A 21,702-nucleotide genomic window follows, 5' to 3' on the forward strand; every position below is an offset into this window, starting at 1 on the left:
GTTCCCAGAGACGCGGGCTTGTGGGTCCTGCCAGTTCGCCGTAGGCCCCGCCTGGCAGCCAGCCAACATTTGCTAACAGCCCGCTACGCGACAAGCCTCTCGCCACGCGGCCGCACCCGTCCCCATCCGTCGCCACGTAACCGCCCATCCGACGGCCCACCTTCATCCATAGCCGCAGCCGTGCGTCCTCCGCCGTCCGAACCCCGCCCCGCCTCCTGCCTCACCCGCTCGCCCACTCGGCCCACTCACTGCGATCCGGCCCCGCGGATCCCGACCCCGCGTGTCAGCGAGCGCAAAAGCCCACGCGCGCCGTCTGGCCGAGCCGAGCCGCCCGTGAGTGGGAGGGAGCCGAGAAAGCGAGGGGGAGAGGAGGCGGACGCGGACGCGAGCGAACCAGAGAGGCCACCTCCCCGGAGCACTCACTCCCCCTCACCCTCGTCGCCATCGCCCCCCGCCTCCTCGGCGTCGTCTCCCCCTTCCCCCCTTCCCTCCCCGATCGGAACCGCGGCCTCCGATCGATCGCCGGGATGCGGTTCTAGCGCGGCTCGCCGGGTCCCAACGATTTCCCGACCGAGCCCCTGAATCCCCGCGCGCCACGCGGGGGCCGGGGTTGTGTGCGTGTGACACTCCCCCCGCGCGCGCGCCATGGTTGTGTCCTCGCCGGTGGTGCTGTCGCTGCTGCTCCTCGCGTCGCTCACGGCGCTGCTGGTCGTGGCCCCGCGCCTGTCCCCGCCGCCGCAGCCGCCGGCGGCGGCGGAGGCGCCGCCGGCCGGCGCGGGGGTGGGGGCGGCTGGCGGCGCGGACGGGGCGGCGGGGGTCTGGGGCGTCGGCGCCGGGGAGGAGGCCGACGACCTGCGGCTGTTCCGGCGCGCGGCGCTGGAGGAGGCCACCGCGGCGGGGGAGGCGGAGGCGGCGGGCCCGCCCAAGGTGGCGTTCCTGTTCCTCACCAACTCCGACCTCACCTTCGCGCCGCTCTGGGAGCGCTTCTTCGCCGGGAACGAGGCGCGCCTCAGCGTCTACGTCCACGCCGACCCGGCCGCGCGCCTGCGCCTCCCCGCCACGCGCTCCTTCCGGGGCCGCTTCGTCGCCGCCAAGCCCACGCGCCGCGCCGATGCCAGCCTCATCGCCGCCGCGCGCCGCCTGCTCGCCGCCGCGCTACTCGACGACCCCGCCAACGCCTACTTCGCGCTGCTGTCGCAGCACTGCGTCCCGCTCCACTCCTTCCAGCGCCTCTACGCCGCGCTCTTCCCGCCTCTCATCCGTCAGCAGCGGCGGCCCCCCAGCTACATCGAAGTGCTCACGGGCGAGCCGCAGATGCCGGCGCGCTACGCGGCGCGCGGCGAGGGCGCCATGCTCCCCGAGGTCCCCTACGACCGGTTCCGCATCGGCTCCCAGTTCTTCACGCTGGCACGCCGCCACGCCGTGCTCGTCGTCCGGGAGCGCCGCCTCTGGCGCAAGTTCCGGGTGCCCTGCCTCCCGGAGATGGCCCAGGACTCGTGCTACCCGGAGGAGAACTACTTCCCGACGCTGCTCGACATGGCCGACCCCGCCGGCGTCGCGCGGTACACGCTCACCCGCGTCAACTGGACCGGCAGCGTCGCGGGCCACCCGCGCACGTACACCGCGCCGGAGGTCACGCCGCGGCTCATCGCCGAGCTCCGCGCATCCAACAACACCCTCCCGCACATGTTCGCGCGCAAGTTCGCGCCCGACTGCCTCGGCCCGCTCCTCGCCATGGCGGACACCGTCATCTTCAAGGACTGATGGAGGAGCTGCTCTGCACGGTCGAGGTACAATCTGAGCCTGAGCTTCCCACCTGTCTGAACTGCAACCTTCAGACCTGCTTAAAAATTTCAGTACTTGTTGATCTTCCTCGTGAACCTTTCTGCCAACATCGAGTACTGAATTTACATTTCTAGTAGAATTCTAAAAGTAAATTGAATTGAATCTGTAGTGTAGTTCGACACTGCAAACTGAATTAAGATGTGGTAAATCGTTATGGTTGAAACAAGAAAGGCTTGGTTCTGTCAGCGTAGCGATTTTGTTTTGCTGCTCTTAATTTGACACTGCAAATTAGTACGGCCCCAATTAAAATCATAAGAACCCACTCCTGTGTTGCTTTGCTTCACGAGATTGTGACGAAAGCGATGCCTTGATTGGTGCAAATGGGAAGCCTTGTCCTGCAAATCGCAAGAAAACCACCCACTAGTGAGCTCCTGCACGGACGTGTCCTAGATTAGACAACGATATCCGAATCGAAGTCTCTGACGGGCGCTGCCGGCTGCCATGCATTTGTCGCCTCATTTGACTAGCCCGGCCCGTCTGATCTTTCCGCGCGGTTTACGTTGTCGTGGTTGCTTCGTTTCATGCTTGCATTTTTGATTGATCAAATCAGGCTGCTATCTGCCGGTCTAACAACTCCGTTTGGATCATCCTTTGCAGGGATCATGCCGGGCCCGTCGACAAAGAAAGCTGTGGCCTTCCTCTTTGGCCTTTTGCAGTTTGCATCTTCAAAGTTCTTCAGAGTCAAGACTATGAGATTATTCCCCACGTCTGTTGAGAAGAAAGAAAACTGTTCAGTTCCTCTCCTCCTCCTCCTCCTCCCTGTGCTACTGTAGTGCCTCTGTAATTCCTGTATGTAGACTACTAGTAGAGAAGAAAGCGACGGCCTGAAGCGAAGCGGCAGGCGTTGCACTTGCAGGATCATCAGACGATGACGATCCATCCATCCATCTGATGTGTGTATTTTACCTGGAGCAGCCAAAGAAGGCTGCCTGAATGCATAAAAAAGGTGATGGATTTGCCTACATAGATAATATAAGCCCCTCTTGTACAGCTTGTTACTCGTGGACTCTGCTTTCGTGTATGTGCATAAGCAAAGGTTGCTTGCAAATTTCAATCAGATTGGGGTCAACTGCACTTCGCAGTGGCCGGAGAAAAGCTTGCCTGCAGAAATGCAGAATTATTCACCTGCTGCACAATTGCATAACCAATCCCCTTCCTTCTCCGTTTTTGTATTGTTCAGTCCAAAAGAAGATAAAGATAGAATTGCATAACCAATGTTTTTGCGATGAATTGTGCAGATCCTGGAGGAGCAGCTTGCTTGCAGAGAGGCAGTTTCTGACGCAATACTACACAGCTTTGGCTTTGTTTAGATGCACTCAAAATTTTCAAATTTTAGAAAATTCTCCATCACATCAAATCTTTAAACGCATACATGAAATATTAAATATAACTAAATAACATAACTAATTACATAATTTGACTATAATTTGCGAGACGAATCTTTTGAGATTGGTTAACCCATGACGGAAAAATAATTATCAAATACAAACGAAAAGTGCTACAGTACTTTACACCCAAAATTTTTCGCATCTAAATAAGACCTTAGTTTTTGGCATTGCTCATTCAGTCCTCAAGCAGATCGGCAAGATGCCCTTTCTGCGTGCCTATTGGTTACCACTCGCAAGATGAGACTTGAGACCCCGAGTTCGAACTTCGTGGACGACGCAGATGTGGCAGCAGAGCCGCGGCAGGCACTACTCGGGCGTTCCGAGCAAGAGATTCTCCAGCGAAACGAAGCGCCGAGCTCGCCGTGCCGACGGGTTGACCCCCCGGCACTTGCGGATCGAGGAGACCTTGATCGGCCAGCCAGGCTGCCGGGCATGCGGATGCGCCACGCCGACGCGCGGGGGTGGCCGCGTGGCGAACGCGCGCTGTGACCGGCGCCCATGTACACGTGAGCGGCATGCATGACCTCGCCTGGTGGAGGTGGGCGTGCGCGGAGGGGCAGAGGCAGAGGCTGTCACGGCCCCGGCTTGCAGGCCGCAGATCCGAGGACCGAGGCGACGCCACGCCCACGCCGACGTCGTCGCCCACGCCCGCTCCCACGCCGTGCCGCGCGGCACATGAGCCCGCTCCCACGCCGTGCCGCGCGGCACATGAGCCCTCGCAACCTGCACCCGTGCCGTGCTCGGCGCACGTGCTGATGAGTGATGGCCGCCCGCCCCCCTGCCGCCACCTTGCCACGGCACCCCTGCTGGCACTGGCGGGCAGGGAGGCAGGCACCGCGGCGTCTCGCCAAGAACGGTGACGAGGGGCCGGGACCGAGGACGGCACGTAGCGTATACTCACATGAACGCACCCAAGGATCACGTGCCACGTAAGAAAAAGTGACACGTAAACCGGTACGGTCAACGGGTGGGGTGGGTGTCGGTCGAGCCCCGTCCCGACGTGGTAAAAACTAGGACTCCATTCCGTGTAATTTTCTTTCGACAGGCTCGCCTCTTTGTTGCACGCCATTGCTATTTTTTTTTTTCTTGAGTGGCCATTGGTGAACAGAGGCAAAGCCTCTTCCCTTTGCCGATACCACCGTCGCTTGCGCAGTCGACATTACCACTACGGGCCGGGGCCCACCATTTCCGTCTTCTTCTTCCTGGGTGGCCTGCCTGCCTGGCGTTGCAAGGTCGGCCCTTTCTGCCCTCGCGGGCCTTTGGTTCTCACCTTGGTGAGGGCCCCCGGAGCCCGGAGGAAGGAAGGCAGCCAGCCCACCTTGGCCCACCCGTCCAGGAACCTCACCGTTCTGACCTGTCACGTTCCGGCCCCATCACATTCGGACTCGGCTCCTGACTAGTCGTCGCGGATAATATAAGTACTCTATCGAGTTTAGAATTAAAAACCAGCGCTAACTTATATCTTCACCCTAAATTATTATTCATTTTATTATTTCTAGATTTATAAATTTCATTATAATATACATATATTATCTCTAAATTTATAACAAATTCTATAAATTTAAAAAAGCTAAAACGATCCATAATTTAAAACGAAGGTAGTGTCTTATATTCTGGTTTCCAGATAATCCACATCTTGCGATCAGGCGTGGCTTATTAGCGTCGCTCTCTCCACACCAAGCATCAAACGGTGGTACAAGAGAGCTCCAACGTCAGCGACGACGGGTCTCCAAGCCAAACGTCCTTCCTCCGCCGTCGCCAACTCGCCGTCGCCGAGCAACATCCAACAGATGTGTGAACAAACAAAATCCGCCTGCGTGCCGGGCACCTTCCTCAGGAATGGGGGATTTTTCTGCGGTATTTTCCTATCACCGACGTGTGAGGTCGGCCTCATAGCGACATTACACTTAAGTAACCGTCATGTCAGAGGCACGCACAAGCCAGATGTTGACATTACACTTAAAGGGTATGTTTAGTTCCACTCCGTAAACGCAAAAAAACCGTAAACGTATTAAAGTGAAAAGGAATCTTACTAATTTGAAGTACTAAATGAAGTTTATTTATAAAACTTTTTGCATGGATGAGCTGTAAATCGCGAGACGAATCTAATGAGCCTACTTAATCCATGATTCGCAACAGTGATACTACAGTAACCATCCGCTAATTATTGATTAATCATGAATTAATTAACATCTTTAGATTCGTCTCGCGATTTACAACCCATCTGTGCAAAAAAATTTATGAATAGACTTCATTTAGTGCTTCAAATTGGGAAGATTCGAAACGCAAATTTTTTTTGCGTTTACACCCTACCGAACTAAACACGGCCTAAGTAACCGTCGTGTGTGAACAAACAAAACTTTGTTATACTTCTGGTTATTGTTGTACCTTATCCTATACATCAATAATGGTGATGTGTCCATGTCCGAAACGATGCTGCTGGCCTGCTGTTGCGTGACTATGACCGCAGGGAGTAGTTAGCATAAGATGCGTAAAAGTAGATTATAAAGTACTGTAGTATTTTTGTTTGTATTTGGTAATTATTATTCGATTATAGATTAATTAGGCTCAAAAAATTTATCTCGCAAATTACAGACAAACTGTGTAATTAGTTATTTTGTTTAGCTATATTTAATACTTCATGCATGCGTTCACAATGTGACAAGGAATCTTATAAAATTTTGGAATTTTGAAGGTAACTAAACAAAGGGGTTAGTAGTTCACAAAGCACACCTAGATGCCTTCCTAGATCCAAACAAATCCACGCCAATCAAGCACGCATAAAACAACTGACCAACGCATTGACCACCTAAGCACGCCATGATTTCTCTTCTCTTCTTGGCCCTCTCCCTCCCTAAACACGCCATGTAATCCCGTTCTTCCCCGCCGAGCTGCGGCCGGAACGCCATTGATCGGCAGTAGCGGCGGAACGCAGAAGTTGCGTGCTCGATCAAGCCAGTCAAGTGCAGCGGTGATGAACGCGCCGCCGGGCGACGACGGCGGCGGCAGCGCGCACGGCGTCTTCGGGTCGACCGGCATCAGCGGGTTCGGCTACGGCGTGGGCGTCTCCGTCGGCATCCTCCTCGTCGTCTCCACCATCGCGCTCGCCGTCTACTTCTGCACGCGCACGTCCATGCCCGTGGCCGCTGCCGCCGCCGGCGGCGGAGGCGCGCCGCCGCGCCCCGACGTCGAGCGGGGCATCGACGAGGCCACGCTCGAGGCGTTCCCGGCGGTGGCGTACGCGGAGGCGAGGAAGGCGCGGCGGCGGGAGCGGCAGCAGCAGCAGCAGCAGGCGTGCTGCCCCGTCTGCCTCGACAACTACGGCGACGGCGACGTGGTCCGGGTGCTCCCCGACTGCGGCCACCTGTTCCACCGCGCGTGCGTCGACCCCTGGCTCCGGCAGCGCCCCACGTGCCCCGTCTGCCGGACCTCGCCGCTGCCGAGCCCCATGCCGACGCCGCTCGCCGAGGTCACGCCGCTCGCGTCCGCAAGGCCGTCGTGAGGCTTCTTCGTGCCTTTCTTTTTTACCAGCACTCTGCTTCGTTTCCTATTTGGTCGCCAACCATTTCATTCGTACACATACATAGCACGGTGTAATTAGGAGGTACCGCAAAAATGATTTCCTGGGGTTGTAAACTTTAGTAGAATAGCGTTCAGTGTACACATACATTGTAGTGTAGGACAGTTAAGAGGTTTTTGGTCTCTGAAGAATTTGAAGTTTCATCCATCTACACTTCACTCTGAACAGAAAGGGAACCATGAGTGTGCAGAAAGAAAATTGCTTAAAAGATTATGTGTGCAAAATAAAATCCGATTAGTGCTCCCCACTAAAAAAAACTGGAACTTTTGTTCTCCCAGTACAAACCTGCCATAAATCTCTGTTCTGTCACAACATTCACAACATTCTTGAAAAGTTCAGAACAAAAACCACATGTTCTTTCCATTTCAACATTCATTTTTACGAGAAGGTGTAGGAGGGACAATTTCAGCATTCACGAAACCTGTCACCTTGGTTGCTTCTATTGACACGAACAAATACCAGAATACCATCGGACAAAAACCTCGCACTTTTCTACGAGGAAACGCCAAGAAAGAAGAAACAGAGATGATGCGCAGAGAGGTGTAGCAGCAATCAGACATCAACCCCCCTGCACGAAGAATCATCCACACCTTGCCTTGCCCCCAAGCCGCTCGACCTTTCCCTGCAAGTACCTGACGATCTGCGGTATGGAGACGGCGGCGCCATCGCCGCCGCCGCCGGGCTCGTGCCTGGTGCACAGCCTCGCGACGTTGACGAGGTCCCGGAGCTCCCTGGCGTCGTAGACGCCGCCGAGGTCGGCGTCCACCATCCTGTGCATGGAGCCGGCGAACCCGGGCTCCTGCACCCACCGCACGAGCTCGCCGTCGCCGCCGGGCGACTGCCCCGTCACCAGCTCCAGCACCAGCACGCCGTACTGGAACACCAGCCCCGCACGCCTCTGCTCAACCTGGTCTGAACACCAGCACACACACACCATTCATGGTGTACAAAATTCAAGAAGGTGAGAGCAATGCATATTTGAAGTTTTGGGGAAAATCATTCAAATTGGTGCGTTTTCCGTGGATTGCAGCTGAAGTTTGCGTAGGGAAAACCTTGGAAGGATTCGGTTGTCGCGAGCTTCAAGTCGTCGCTGACCACGCCGACGTTTGATAGCTGAGAATGGAAAGGATTCAGGTTGTGCACTGTGGCCGAGATGTCAGAACGGCATTGTGCAGGTGAGCAGGTCTCACTCTCACCTTGGCGACGAAGTTGGCGTCCATGAGCACGTTGCCGGAGTCGACGGTGACATGGAACACCGGGGGGTCGCAGAAGTAGTAGAGGTATTCCTGAAACCATCCCAGGTTCAGAAACTGAACCAGTCAGCCAGTGACTCAGTATCACCGTTCAGCAGGATTTGGTGTGGTTAATCTGAATTTTCAAGCCATCTTATCTTAAATCCGAATTTCAAGTGTGATTTGGTGGTGTTTTACCAGTGCTGCTGCGACGTCAATGGCGACCTGCAGCCTGGTCCGCCAGTCCAACGGCGTCCTGAGAGGATCTGCCAGGAAAGGAACATCAGTGTTAACTCGCCATTGAGACGACGAATCTCCGAGGAAGAATGATCTGCCTGAAATGCGACCGCCGCGCTACCATGAAGGCACTCCTTGAGGCTCCTGTTCTCCATGTGGTCGAAGACCAGGAACCTGAGGAGGCATCCAGCCAGCGTCGTCAGAGCCTGGCGCGCGGGGAGGAAGAGGAGGCCAGGCAGGAGCGGAACCTGGCGCGGTGGCCCTCGGCGAAGCCGCGGAGCCGGACGACGTGGCGGTGGTTGAGGCGCGCCAGCAGCTGCAGCTCCAGGTAGAAGGCGGCCTTCCCGTCCCCGTCGCTACCCTGCTGCCGGCGGCCGTCCCGGGGGCCGGCGCGCCTGACGGTGGCGACGAGGCCCCCGGCGAAGCGCGCCCGGTACGCCGCGCCGCCGCCGCCGCCGCCGCCGCAATGCCCGGCGGCCTCGAGCACCGCGGTGAAGCCCTTCGTGGCCGCCTCGATCTCCTTGGGCGTGAACCTCCTCACGAACGGCAGGGTGCCTGAAAAAAAAAATCTTTCGAGCTGCGAGTTGGAGGCGGTTGAGGGCTGGTAGGGGAGAGAGGGGTCGACGAGAGTGACGGACGCGTGCCGCCGAGGCAGAGGCGGCGGCGGAGGCAGTCCCCCATGGTTCCAGCTACGCTCCCCGAAGGATGTGGATGCCGACAGCAGCGCGCGCACCGGGATCGGATGCCGACAGAGCAGAGCAGAGCAGAGCAGGCAGCTGCAGGCCCGCAGCAGATGGACGTGGGCCCATTCGATAGGCAAAAAGTTTGTTACAGTAATCGTCACATCTAATTTTCGGACAAATGCATAAAGCATTAAATGTATATGAAAAAATAATTAATTACACAGTCTAACTGATTAGTAAAAGATGAATATTTTAAATCTAATTAATTTATGATTGGACATTATTTGTCAAATAACAACGAAATATGCTACAGTAATTTTTCACCCCAAAATCGCGAACTGACCGGGGCCGTGGATTGGCCGGCTGCTGCTGATGATGAATGGATGGATCGGGACTGTCGGGTTGTTCTTGTTTCTTGTTTATGGCGGAGCTCCGGACTGCAGGTACGGAGCCGGGAAGAAGATGAGCTGGATGATCCTCTTGTGTGTGTCTAAAGGCCTTGTTGATGAGTTGGGGATTAGAGCGCACGAATCACGGAAAGAGAGGCACTAACAGGCTAACAGCGAGCTTGCTAATGAATTGAAAGCCCTTTATTTTGTCGGTCCCCATGATGCGGATGCAGGGTGGAGTGTTCTTGGCTCCCACACGCCGCATCCGGAAAAGGTCGCCTCGCCTGCCCACCTTTCGCTTGGGCCCCTTCCAAAGCCGCACCCCATGCCCCTCCAACTTTCCAGAGGCAACGATTATACTAACCCCTTGTTTACATGCATAAAGTTTTGAATATAAAATATTATAGCACTTTCGTTTATATTTGGTAATTATTGTCCCGCCATAAGTTAATTAGGCTCAAAAATTCGTCTTATAAATTATAGATAAATTATGTAATTAGTTATTCTGTTTAGCTATATTTAATACTTCATGTATGTGTTCAAAGATTCGATGTGATGGAAATCTTGTAAAGTTTTGAAATTTTGAAGCCATCTAAACAAGGGGTAAGACCGTCCACAGCGATAGGAGGGAATGGAGGAGTAAATCTACTGTTTGGCACTGTAGATGCACTGTTTGGCACTGTAGACAGAGAGGGCGTGGAAAACGAGACAAGAGCAAATTTGCTCTTGCTCTTGCCATTGTGGACAGCCTAAGTAGGAGTAGATTATAGATGCAATACCCATCAGAATTCAGAAGCTGTTGTTCAGACGCAATGCAGTATCAGGTTCGCAGAATAGCGTTTGCAGTGATTGAAACCGCCTTGATTCCGCTTTTTCCAAAGATGAAGAAGGAAAAGGAAAAAAAAGGAAACAGGCTTTGGTTTGGTTTTGAATGGTGACGGTTTGGTTCTGAATGGTGACGGTTGGCCCACGGTGCAGCGGGAAGCCTCGATTCCTTCTGCTCCTGGATTTCTTATCTGTCTGTACTCTGTAGGTGCGTGAGGCGCCCGAGAATCTCGCTGCAGCGTGCAGTTCTTGGCGCTAGCTGCCGTCCGGTTAAGCTGCCTCCCCTCGATCACGAGTTCCGCAGCTAGAGGCTGTTTCCACTAGTCGTACTCTATTTCGTTCTACTTATCAATATTTTCTCCTCTATCTCCAATTTCGCTGCACTCGTCGTTTATATTCTATATCCTACTTTATATCAACTACTATGAAATGGGACTCATATATTATATTTTTTTACCCCGCCCTTTCCCTCCCTCTCTGTTCTCTCTCTCCTCCCTCCAATTCCCTCCCCCTCTCTGTTCCTCTCTCGCCGGTGCTCCGCCTCCCTCCTCCACCGCGCCGCGCGCCCCTCCTCCTTCCTCCGCACGGCTCGCCCTGCGGCTGCGCGCGACACGGCGGAGTGGCCGCGGCGGGGCTGCTCGCGCGTGGCTCGGCGGAGCAGGTCCCCGCCCCCGGCGGCGAGCCTTGCGTGCGGCGCGACGAAGAAGGACCCCTCCCCCGTACATAGCCGCCGCCTCCTCCATCCTCTTCTCTCCTCCTCCTCCTCTCTCTCTCTGCGCTCGCCGGCGGCCAAGCTCCGCCGAGGCTATGGCGGGCGGCGTTCGCCCTCCCGTGCACCCTCTGCTGCCCGAGCTTCACCGCGAGGTCATGGCGGCGCCAGCCGCACCAGAGCCGCGACAAGCTCGTCCGCGGCCGCGAGCTCGTGGGCGCGCGGGACGCCCTCCCCCCCCCCCCCCCCCCCGGAGCTCTCTTCCCATGCGGCCCTCCTCCCTCCGCGTGGCATCCCCTGCCCTCGAGCTCCGGTAGCATAGGCCCGCGCGGGTGCGGCGGCATCCCCTTCGCCACCTCCCCTGCATCCTCGCCGATGAGTCGCGGCCCGCGTTGCCCCGTCCCCTGCATCCCCCGCTGGCGAGCTGCGGGCCGCACCGCCTCCTCCCCAGCATCCCATCGCCGGGAATGCGGTGCTCGCGCCATGGCCACCTCCTCCTCCCTCGCGTGCGTGGCGGCGGCGTCGGGCGCGCGTGCGTGGTGGCGGCGGCATCGGGCGAGCGCGCGGGCGAGCCGGGGACACGCGGGGAAGGAGGTAGAGGCCCGCGTAGCGGCGAGGCTGGGCGGAGCGGAGGGGCCGTTGCGGGGCGGGCGAAGCAGCTCGGCCGCGGAGGGCGGCATGCGGGCTAGGGGCATGAGGGCCACCGCGCCATGGCGGCTCCAGCGAGCTCAGCGGTCTAGGGACTGCCCCGGTGGTGGAGGCAGCGCGGAGCAGAGGCCGTGGCGAGGCTGAGCGAGAGTGGCGAGCGGCCGGGGTGGGCTCGCGGCCGAGGCGGGCGGCACAGAGGCCGCGGCGTGGCTGGGCGGGAGTGGGGGCGGCCGCTGCGGCTCGCAGCCGCCGCGCCAGGCGGGCTCGGCCGGTGCGCGCCGCCCCCTCCTCCCTCCTCTCTCGCCTCGCCGGTGCGGCCGTGGCAGGCAGGGCCGTCGGCTCGATTCGGCGCGCGCGAGAGCCGGGCCGCCGGCTCGATTCCGCAGCGAGGAGCCCAGCTCCGCGCCGCTGCGGCCAGCGGGCGGGCGAGCTCCAGACCTGTGCGCGGCGCGGGGGGCCGGCCAAGCAGCCGTGCGCGGGCGGACGGTGCGGCGTGGCGCGTGAGCGGCCGCGTGCGAGTGGAGCGGCCTGCACAGGCGGCGGCGGGCCTCGCGTAGCGGAGCAAGGGAGGGCGGCGGCGCGGGGCCTCACGCGGGCTACGACGGCGCGGCACGCGGCGGCCGGTGAGGCCTCCCTCTTCCCGGCGTCATGCCCCCTACGGCGGCGTCCATGGCAAGACGGAGGGGCTGCGCGCGGTGGCCGGCCTCCTCCCCTGCACACCCCGTCGTCCCTCCCCCTCCTCCATATCCCAGCGCACCCCCTCCTCTTGAACCCGGGCCGCGTGCCATGGTGGGCCGCGTCGAGCTCCGCCGGCCGGATCCACGCGCGGTCACCATGGCGGAGCTCGTGGCGGCGGGCATGGCAGAGCGTGGCCCGGCGCGGCTTGTAGCGGCGGTGGTGGCCCGGCCTCTAGCAGCGCATCGGGCTCCCTCCCCTGCCGGCCTCCAGCCGCAGCGGTGGCGGCCCCGAGCAGGAGGCGGCGGCGTCGAATCCGATCGACGCGGGGGAGCAACGGCCGGAGCCGGGCCCACGCCACGTCGCGCCGTAGCGGACCGCCGGCCGCCGCTATCTCCCTTACATTGGGCGTGCCGAACTTCGTCCGCAAGGGTAGTGTTTGGGATAGAGGTCCCCGCTGCAGCAAGAAAAATGGTAAATACGTCCGCTATAGCTTTTACCGTGCCTGCCTTTTACAGGCACCGATGCGGACAGCCCGAGCCCCCAGCCCCCGGGAGGAAGACGAGCTCGGAGATTTTCATTTAATCATTTTCCTCCCCGAGGGATTTGCAGGCGGCAAAGGGTGATCAAGTATGAGCAGAGTGTCATGATGAGGAACTGAGGAAGGATGTGGCTCCATCCCTCGGATGCTCTCCTTTTACCTTTCTTTTTTTCGTGCAAGAGAAAGACAGTGGTCCTGTTTGATCACCTAGAACTAAACTTTAGTCCGAATTAGATTTTACGTGACTTCACGTTATGTCATACCTATTTAGATCCGTAGACTAAATTTTAGATGGAATATATATAGAGATAAAAAATATTATTTTTACTCTTAGGTCATTGAGCCATTATGAACATAGTAAGAGGTATTTTGATCTTTTCATGATTCGCAGATTGGAACAAGTGCAATTGCGCCCTCTACATTTATACCCTGATTTGTACTTTCCATTTCTCCTTGAACAACCTACGTTTGGAATTTTACATACGCATCTATGATTGTTGTGTTGTCCATGCATACTTAGAAAATTATTAGGCAGTAGCATAGTTGGTATCAAGGTAAAAGAGCCGGTAGATGTACTTGATATGCTTTTGTTAATACTGTCTTTCAAACCTTTCAAATTTTAGGGACTATTTGGCATGACTTACGCCAAAACGGCTTCATTGGTGAAGCCAAGCTAGTGAAGCTAAAAGAAACTAGCTTCATCAGGCTTCTAGTTCATGTTAGCACAGACTTTTTAAAAGATGTTAGCACGGATTTATAAAACAGAGTCTCACACTGCATTATCTCGATTTGCATGAAGCAAATGAAGCTCAAGCCAAAATAAGCTAGGACAAGAGGCTTTCTCCTTGTTCGTCTCGTCCTGCTCACACGTGTGGGTAGGCGGCGGGGTGTCGGTCGCCCGACGCCAACGCGCCCCGGGACCGTACGTGCGAGCGGCCGTCTCAATGGATACGTGCGTACACGCGCACGGCGCGCGACGTACTACGTGCGGCGTGCGTCTACTAGTAGCATACGGTGCCAGCGACGCCAAGCAAAGGATCCCTCACCGTATCTCGCATCGCGTACGGTCCCGCCCGGAGGTGCACCAAAGTTTGTACCCATGATTTAAATAGCGAACTATCAAATTTAGCGTTTCCATGTTTTGGCTGCTATTGCCGCTATAGCGGCTGCTGTAGCGACGCTATGGCCGCGCTATAGCGGCAGCTACACACAGTAGCGCTAGCTTGCTGTGTTCCAAATAGCGCACTATAGCGGCGCTATGGCCGTGCTATACTGCGCTATTTGTTAAGTAGACTGTAAATTATTATAAAAAATGAGCTAATCGGCAAATTATCATAAAAAATTATCGTAAGAAATGCAAATTATCATAAGAAATGATAAATCGGCAATTTTACCAATAGCACATGGATAGCGCACTATGGCGTTAAATGCGTTTAGCGGCGCTATAGCGCGCAATAGCAACAATAGCGTAAAAAAGTGAAATTGCATCGCGGCGTTTGCTTTGGCGCGCTATAGCGCGTTATTTTTTTCTTGGGTTTGTACCGTGCGTGCCCGTGCAGCGTATTTATTTGCTATATATGCTGCCGTTGCTTACCAAAACAGTCACACGTGGGCGCTGCGCATTGGTCCACCAATGCAAGGTGGAGTGATTTAGGATTTGCCCTCAAAGAATGTTTTTTTTTCTATCCCATTCACACCACACCACCTAAACATAGGCCTGTTTGTCTGAATTTGTTACAAAATACCACGACGTATGTTGTTCAAGTTCAATTGGTTGGACTTCGAAAGCTAGGCGTTCCATATGGTTGGCAAGCAACAAGCTGCATCTTCTTCCATTGGTAAGAATTTTATGTGTATCACCGATTTCATCCTGTTTGTATACAAAAAAAAATGGCATGCCTACCTCGCTCCCTTATAACCAATGTTAAATCAAAATAGCAAAATAATGCCAACTACTACATAGTTGACCATATATGATTCCAAGCGAAATTGAAAAGCCAACCACTTTGAGTTCGACTCCTTTGCTCTTTTTTTTAAAGAAAACAAAAAACTTGGACGGAATTAACCACCAAAACTTTTTTTGGTATTACTAACCGAGAATTAACATGTACCGGGGCCCACAAGTCAGTGTCCCGGCCACCGACCAATCCTCATACAAATCCCCAAAGTCAAAAGAGGAATCTTTTTTTTTTCTAAACTCCGTCAAAAGAGGACTTGCAAGAGAAACTTATCGAAGAAATCGAAGTCGCATGAACTATCTTTTCCCCCACCTCCCCAACTCTTCCTCTTTTTTATAAATCCCACCCCGCAAATCCCTCTCCCTCACAAACAAGTCCTCCCACCGCACGCAACCACGGCAGAGAGAGTCCACGAGTCCGCCATGGCGAGCAAGCAGAGCCTCCTCGTCCTCGCCGCCGTCGCCGCCTGCCTCCTCCTCCTCCCCGCCGCCTCGGTCGCCACCGACGTCGACTACTGCAGTGAGTATCCCGCCCCCGGAACGGAACCCCCCGCTCCGTTTGGGCTCTCGAGAGCCGCAGGTTCTCGCGGGGGGTATGGAAAGCTCGTCTTGTGACCTCCCCCTTGCTGTGGCGCGCAGGTAGGGGCAAGAAGTACCCGGTGAAGGTGAGCGGGGTGGAGATCGTGCCCGATCCGGTCCAGCCCGGCAAGCCGGCCACCTTCAAGATCTCCGCTTCCACTGGTATGGCCGACTAGCCGCAGCAGATTCTGCTGATTTTGCCCTCCCTTCTGCTAATCTCTTTATGTTTCACGGTTGCTGATGTTAGTGATGCATCCGTAGTTGACTACTTTGTCCCGCAGTGAATCGGCACGCGTACGTACTTAGGAGTTGGGACTTAGGACTAGGAAGGAAATTGCTGGTTGCTAGCCTATTAAGTTTGTTGCAGGACTGAGATTTAGTTGGAATTTTCCAGGAGTAATTTTGTTTGTAGTAGTACTTGTACCTTTGGGCGCTGTTGCTGGACGTAATGTCTTGTGCGTGTCCGGTGCTATTCAGGGTTGGGACTTGCTGTCACATTTGTCCCGACTCCCGAGTGTACTGCTGTTGAATTATGATATCAGGCCCTTTGGAAATTTCTTCGAGGATTTAGAGGCTGTATGTAGGAGTAGTTGGGTACTTTGTTCGGCAAACTTAGTGCATTATTCAGTACTTTGGAAGAAATTAGCAATTGCCAATTGAATTTGTAGCAGTACTAAACTGTGAATGGAAATTCACTAGTATTTAACTTTGTAACAGTAGTACTGCCTTGTATTTAGGAAGGTTCTTGTGTACTGTTAGCGAATGGCTGGGTCATTGGGTGCGGAGGACAACCTTTTGAGGTGTTAACCTGCGTACAATCATTGTGTTCCTGATTGCTTTGGGTAATTTCAGTTCTCTTTTGCAACTTTATACATTTCTCCCCTGGTGACAATATATTGAAGGGTTCAATGTCATGCCAACCATGCGCGATGCTCTCAAGCTTTAATAGGGGTGTTGGTGGCCTAAAGCGTGAGCTGCATGCAATTTGTCTTAAGTCTACATCTGAATGTCCGAACTTTGTGCATGTAGCGGGTTTGGTTTTAATGCTGGCACAACTATCTTGGAAAAATACTCCTCTGCCATGACAATATGGCACAATGACAAAAATCTTTCTGGAGATGTAAGGTTGCTTGTTATGATATCTTTCAGATTTATTCTGAGTGACTACAAGTCAGGATGATATAACCCTTTGTGAAGGTACTAGGTTGCTTGCATGTGTCCAGGCATCATATTGAACATACAACAGGGCAGGATGCTCTGTACTGCTACATGTCTTCGAGAAGCAATATAGATTGCTAATGGAACACAAAATATTTGTTGGGGATAATGCAGCCACATGTAACATTATATTATCACGGTGTCTGGTATTTTAATGTTCTTTGTTTAAAAGTTAACATAGATCTAGTATTTAGTGTCCCGTCAGTTCCTGTTGAATTCTTATGATGTTTTAGCTTCTATACACACTTGTTTCATCTTGTTACTCTTGTACTAGAATTGTGTGCCTTCTATGAAGGGGCAACTGATGAAGTGACTTAACCACTGATTGCACCCAAGAAATAGCATCTTTTACTGATTCTTGAAAAGGTAAACTAAAACATGAGAGATTTACCTAATTGAGTCATCTTCATGTTACTTGTCCTGCCCTTCACATGGCAAGTTATGGGGCAAACTGACTGAACTCGCGGTGCATAGTAGTAGACATAATAGAGTAATTTGTCCTCTAGTGGCACTATAGTAATATTCCGTCCGTGACATATTAAGTTTCAGCATATTAGCATATGCAGAATATTAGTCATGTACCCAGTGAACAATCCAAAATTTGGAATTTGGAAATAATATTCAGTCTGACTCATGCCAACTGTACCTGATTTATTTACTTTTCTCAGAGGTTAGTGTTATGAGAGGTTGAGCATGTGTGAGCTCTGTGGCAAGTCAGCCACCTGTATTTGCATGTGGTGTAGAGCTCTGGTGTGGCGTGTGGAAACCTTTGAGCTTTTTTCTTGTATTCAACTTGCAATTCAAGACTAGATTAACTTACATTTTTTGCCTTCTTCATCCTTGCAAAAACAACCATAACACTTTCCATGAATTTTTAGATAAAACCATCCAGAAGGGGAAGCTGGTAATTGATGTTAAGTATTTCTTCTTCTACGTGCACTCGGAAACTCGCGACATCTGCGGAGAGACTACCTGTCCAGCAACTGGTAGCTTCATGCTCTCTCATGAGCAGACACTACCAAGCTTCACTCCACCGGTGAGATTTTCTACAACGCCAGGATTGCACATTTAGTGTCGTTTTCTGAAAATCCGTTGCATTTCCTTAGGGCCTGACAGGTAGCATACTTCCGAGAATTATTTGTTAATTCATTGGCATTTTCTTACGTTGCAGGGTTCTTACACCATCACCATGAAGATAGTTGGGGACGACAATGAGGAACTGAGCTGCATCTCGTTCGGGTTCAGCATCGGGTTCCTTGCCTCCAGCTGAACGGATGCATCTTCTATGAGCACCGGAAGTTTGCCATGGATGTAATTATGAACCACACTGTATCCTACGACTCCCGGTAGTGTTGAGGTGCACGCGTTGTGGGTGTCTGAGGTGCACGGGTTGCGGGTGTCGCGAAACTTACTGCTCAACTAAGACGTTTTTTTTATCCAGTGTCGAACACCACAATAAAGCAAAAATCTGGTTATCATGAAACGAGATGCGTTGTTACTTGGTTAAATATGTTTGCATACTGAATCCGGTCTTGATGTACCCATGCTTTTGGGGGATGCTATTGACAGTCTCTACTACAGCCACAGGCCATATGGAAAATCTAAGTCTTGATGTGGACAACTCAGAATTGCCGCTGTACCTGTCAATATGTATGGTAGGGTGTAAGGATGGTTGTTTTAATTCGATTGAAATTTGTCTTCCTAGTAATGATGGTTCAACTCAAATGTTCTTACATGGATAAGGCCAGGTTTAGTTTCTTTGGTTTTTTCAGTCACAAGTCTCGTCATCACATTGCATGTTTAAACACCAATTAGGAGTATTAAATATAAAATTATTACCAAACTAATTTCATATGTCGTAACTTAATCACGAGACAAATCTATTAAAAGTTTAAAACTAATTAATTTATAATATGACCACTAATTGCTACAGTAATCATCCGCTAATCATGTATTAATTATACTTAATAGATTCATTCATAGCCCTAATTGTAATTTATGTAATTAGTTTTATATTAAATTAACATTCGAACATTTGACTTGATATTCGAACATTCGATACGACAGCTATTTAAAAAACTAAACTGAGACCTAAGAGAAAAAAGGGAATTAAATTTTCATTGGAACCGTTGTGTTTTTATTTTCAAAATAGCCTTTTCCGCAGGCAGTGGCGCACACTGAACTTTGATAAGAAAATATCATAAAGGATATTCTTATCTGTTAGATTTCTTTTACGAGGATTATCTGTTAGATTTCTTCAAGAGTACTCTTTCCTCAACCGGAGGATGATGATGCAAATTAGAACCTGTCATGAGTTCATGACTCATGTCATTGTTCTCTTTGAAACAGTTTTATTCGTTCACTTTCCGTCTTGGGGGGGCATTCGTTCATTTTCGTTGAAAAATGGTTATTTTCCACGCCGTTGTTGTTCATAAACCGTTCTGTAACAAACTTTGGTGCCAATTCCGTTCCGTTTTCTGCCATGGCTAGCAGCACCCCCAGCCTGAACAAACGACCTTTCAAAAGGCCGCGCTGCCTCCCTCTCCCTCCCACCTCTTCTTCCACGCCACCTCCCCACCTCCCCCCACTTTCCCTTCCACCATCACCAAAACCACACGCATCCAAGAACCAGAGCCGAGGCGGAGCAAGAAACCGCCCCGAATCGAATCGAGTCCAAGTCTCAACCCCCGGCACCAAATCGATCTCGTCTCAGCAGCCTCCCATTCCGCCGGGCGCTCGGCCCCCCGCGCCGCCGCCGCCGGCCGCCATGATCATCAAGACGCTGAAGGCGCGCATCCTGCGCGCGCTCAAGTCGTCCCTCCCGGCCGAGGGCGCGGACTCCCCGCCGACCAAGCCGGCCGGCTTGTCCGTCCACGCCGACTCCTTCTCCGACGACGCGTCCTTCTTCGACGCGCGCGAGCCGGAGACGCCCACCAAGGGCCGCCACCGCCCGTCCTCCTCCCCGGAGCCGCTCGACGCGTGGGAGCTCGTGGACCAGGACGGCCGCGCCGTCCCCGCGCCGGCGGCAGGCGACCCTGCTGGTCCCGACCCGCTGCTGGACTTCCCCGCCCGGTGCCCGCCGGGCGGGGAGCGCGGCGTGGTGCTCTACACCACGACGCTCCGCGGCGTGCGGCGGACGTTCGAGGACTGCAACGGCGTGCGCGCGCTGCTGGAGAACCTGGCCGTGGCGTTCTAGGAGCGCGACGTGTCCATGGACCGGGGCCTCCGGGACCAGCTGTGGGCGGTCACGGGGGAGAAGGCCGTGCCCCCGCGCCTCTTCGTGCGGGGCCGCGACGTCGGCGGCGCCGCCCAGGTGCTCGCGCTCCACGAGGAGGGCCGCCTCGTCCCGCTGCTGCTGCCGTCGGTGCCGGCGCCCGACGAGGGGGGGCGGCGGCGGCAAGTGCGAGGCGTGCGGGGGCCTGAGCTTCGTGGTGTGCGGCCAGTGCGACGGCAGCCGCAAGGTGTTCGACGGCGCGCGCGGCGGCGGCGCGCGGTGCCGCGCGTGCAACGAGAACGGCCTCGTCATGTGCCCGCTCTGCTTGTAGGCAGCAAAGCAATCCATGTCCATTAGCGCTCAGTTAATCACCTTCATCTCCTCCTGGCCTTGCTGCTTAGTAATTTTCAATCCATTTTCTTCATCTTCTTCTGAAACTAGTTGATGTGTTCGAGTGGTTGGCGTGTCATGTACATACCTTGTGAACCTTGATCAAATATGTGATGTATATATGCTAGTTTAGATGTCCACATCAAAACCATCGCAAAATACATACATGCATCCATCCATCAATCGGTTTCCTCATGAAGTTTGGTGGGCTGGTGCTGTTGAACGCCATTGACATCAATGCAAAGTTTTTTTTTTGAAATGAAATGGTATGGAACTATGGATTGGTGGGGGTCCAGATTCAAACAAGGCGCAAGCATGGAGGATTTGAATTTGAATTCCAAATTGTTGTGGGGTTCTCTTTTTTTTTTTGAATAAAAGTTGTGGGGTTCTCTTCTATTGCCCCTTGTCAATCATTATTGGGCATCTGGGAATGCCTGTGCTCCCCACTTGTGTTTCTGAAAAAACCACAAACTTTGGATTCTCCTGGTGACTGTGGTCCTGACCTGGAGGAGCGAGCAAACGAGCAACTTTACACTTTGTGAGTCAGGTCAGAGGATTTTTCTGATGAACTGATGCACTGAACCGGTTCCTAATCGCTTTGGTCCCTCCCCGCGCTTGGTGCACAACAATCAGGCAACAAGTGGCGATGGATGGATTGGGTTTGATGGAACATGATATCAAGCCCCATTTGGGGCCATTGAGAACACAAAAAGATCAACAGGGAATCAGGGATTTCACATGGAACAGTTCGAATTCCTGCAAAATTTGGGAGAAATTCCTTTGTTTTTTCCCCGCGTTCCAAATCAATTGGACAAGTTCAGAGGCAGGCTTGCATGCGTACGAGTAGGAGCAGAGAAGACCACATCAATCTCTGAACCGAGAAGTACACAGAACCGCATCAATCCTTTTTCGATTCAGACATCACGGTAACAACACGCGTGCTGATTGCTGAGTGAACAGCAAGCTCGTGCCATCGTCCATGTGGGGGTGTTGCTCCTGCATCGAAACTGTCGCCGTCGCTTTTTTTTTTCTTTTTTCTTTTTTTTTTGCTGGGGACAATGGAAGAACCGGACAAGCACAGGTCTTGGTGTTCCACCTCAACTGAGGCAGGCTGAAGGGAAGCAGACGGGGGCAGGGCAATCACTTCGCTTCATGCCACTGATGGTGATACGGCAACACATGTGGGCGAAGCAGAGGACCAGCAGCCAGTCCAGTCTTTGAATCTTGAGTGAGCCCATTTGGACATGAGAGTCCAATGGGCCTTGCTAGCGTGGAAGAACCACCACAAGGGAAAAAAGAGGTCCTATTTACCTTCCTCACAATAGAACTGAATTTATATAGCTCGGTGATCATTTATAAATCCCAGTAGAACTGAATTTGGAGGACAATAAGCACAACGATCACTGAGCTATATTTAAGTAGAAACCATAAATTCAGTCGGCAGCTATATATGCAACCTTTTTTCACAAATCACAATGATACTGGAGTCTGACAGACAGATCACAGATAGTCTGCAGCTCTTCAACCTCTTTCCCCCTCCGCAGCAATGCAACTCCCCCCCCCCCCCCCCCCCCAATGCTTACAGCTACGCA

General features: G+C 53.5%; 4 protein-coding genes and 1 pseudogene across 5 annotated transcripts; 4 read left to right on the forward strand and 1 right to left on the reverse strand.

Moving 5' to 3' along the window:
- Positions 1-373: 373 nt before the first annotated feature.
- On the forward strand, positions 374-2,940 carry LOC120659364 (glycosyltransferase BC10-like). The gene is made up of 2 exons (XM_039937481.1): positions 374-1,790; positions 2,443-2,940. Exon 1 carries the CDS (start codon positions 646-648, stop codon positions 1,762-1,764), a length of 1,119 nt encoding a protein of 372 aa, XP_039793415.1. The 5' UTR covers positions 374-645; the 3' UTR covers positions 1,765-1,790; positions 2,443-2,940.
- Positions 2,941-5,970: 3,030 nt separating this feature from the next.
- On the forward strand, positions 5,971-6,966 carry LOC120659366 (RING-H2 finger protein ATL70-like). The gene has a single exon (XM_039937484.1). The coding sequence runs from the start codon at positions 6,208-6,210 to the stop codon at positions 6,733-6,735; it is 528 nt and encodes a 175-aa protein (XP_039793418.1). The 5' UTR covers positions 5,971-6,207; the 3' UTR covers positions 6,736-6,966.
- A 95-nt stretch (positions 6,967-7,061) lies between these two features.
- LOC120659365 (probable receptor-like protein kinase At1g49730) lies at positions 7,062-8,990 on the reverse strand. 2 transcript variants are annotated; one of them, XM_039937483.1, is made up of 7 exons: positions 8,921-8,990; positions 8,531-8,837; positions 8,404-8,456; positions 8,244-8,311; positions 8,010-8,099; positions 7,866-7,926; positions 7,062-7,725 (listed from the first exon to the last, which is right to left on the reverse strand). In XM_039937483.1, the coding sequence occupies exons 1-7, from the start codon at positions 8,961-8,963 to the stop codon at positions 7,394-7,396; spliced, it is 954 nt and encodes a 317-aa protein (XP_039793417.1). In that variant the 5' UTR covers positions 8,964-8,990; the 3' UTR covers positions 7,062-7,393. The 2 variants fall into 2 exon arrangements, with proteins under 2 accessions (XP_039793417.1, XP_039793416.1); XM_039937482.1 differs by having other exon boundaries at positions 8,010-8,123.
- A 5,984-nt stretch (positions 8,991-14,974) lies between these two features.
- Positions 14,975-18,014, forward strand: LOC120659368 (phosphatidylglycerol/phosphatidylinositol transfer protein-like). The gene is made up of 4 exons (XM_039937485.1): positions 14,975-15,229; positions 15,349-15,450; positions 17,385-17,542; positions 17,678-18,014. Exons 1-4 carry the CDS (start codon positions 15,133-15,135, stop codon positions 17,774-17,776), a joined length of 456 nt encoding a protein of 151 aa, XP_039793419.1. The 5' UTR covers positions 14,975-15,132; the 3' UTR covers positions 17,777-18,014.
- A 988-nt stretch (positions 18,015-19,002) lies between these two features.
- Positions 19,003-20,405, forward strand: LOC120659369 (annotated as a pseudogene).
- The last annotated feature ends 1,297 nt before the right edge of the window (positions 20,406-21,702 follow it).

This window comes from Panicum virgatum, chromosome 2N, assembly GCF_016808335.1.
Source record: "Panicum virgatum strain AP13 chromosome 2N, P.virgatum_v5, whole genome shotgun sequence".
Lineage (NCBI taxonomy): Eukaryota > Viridiplantae > Streptophyta > Magnoliopsida > Poales > Poaceae > Panicum > Panicum virgatum.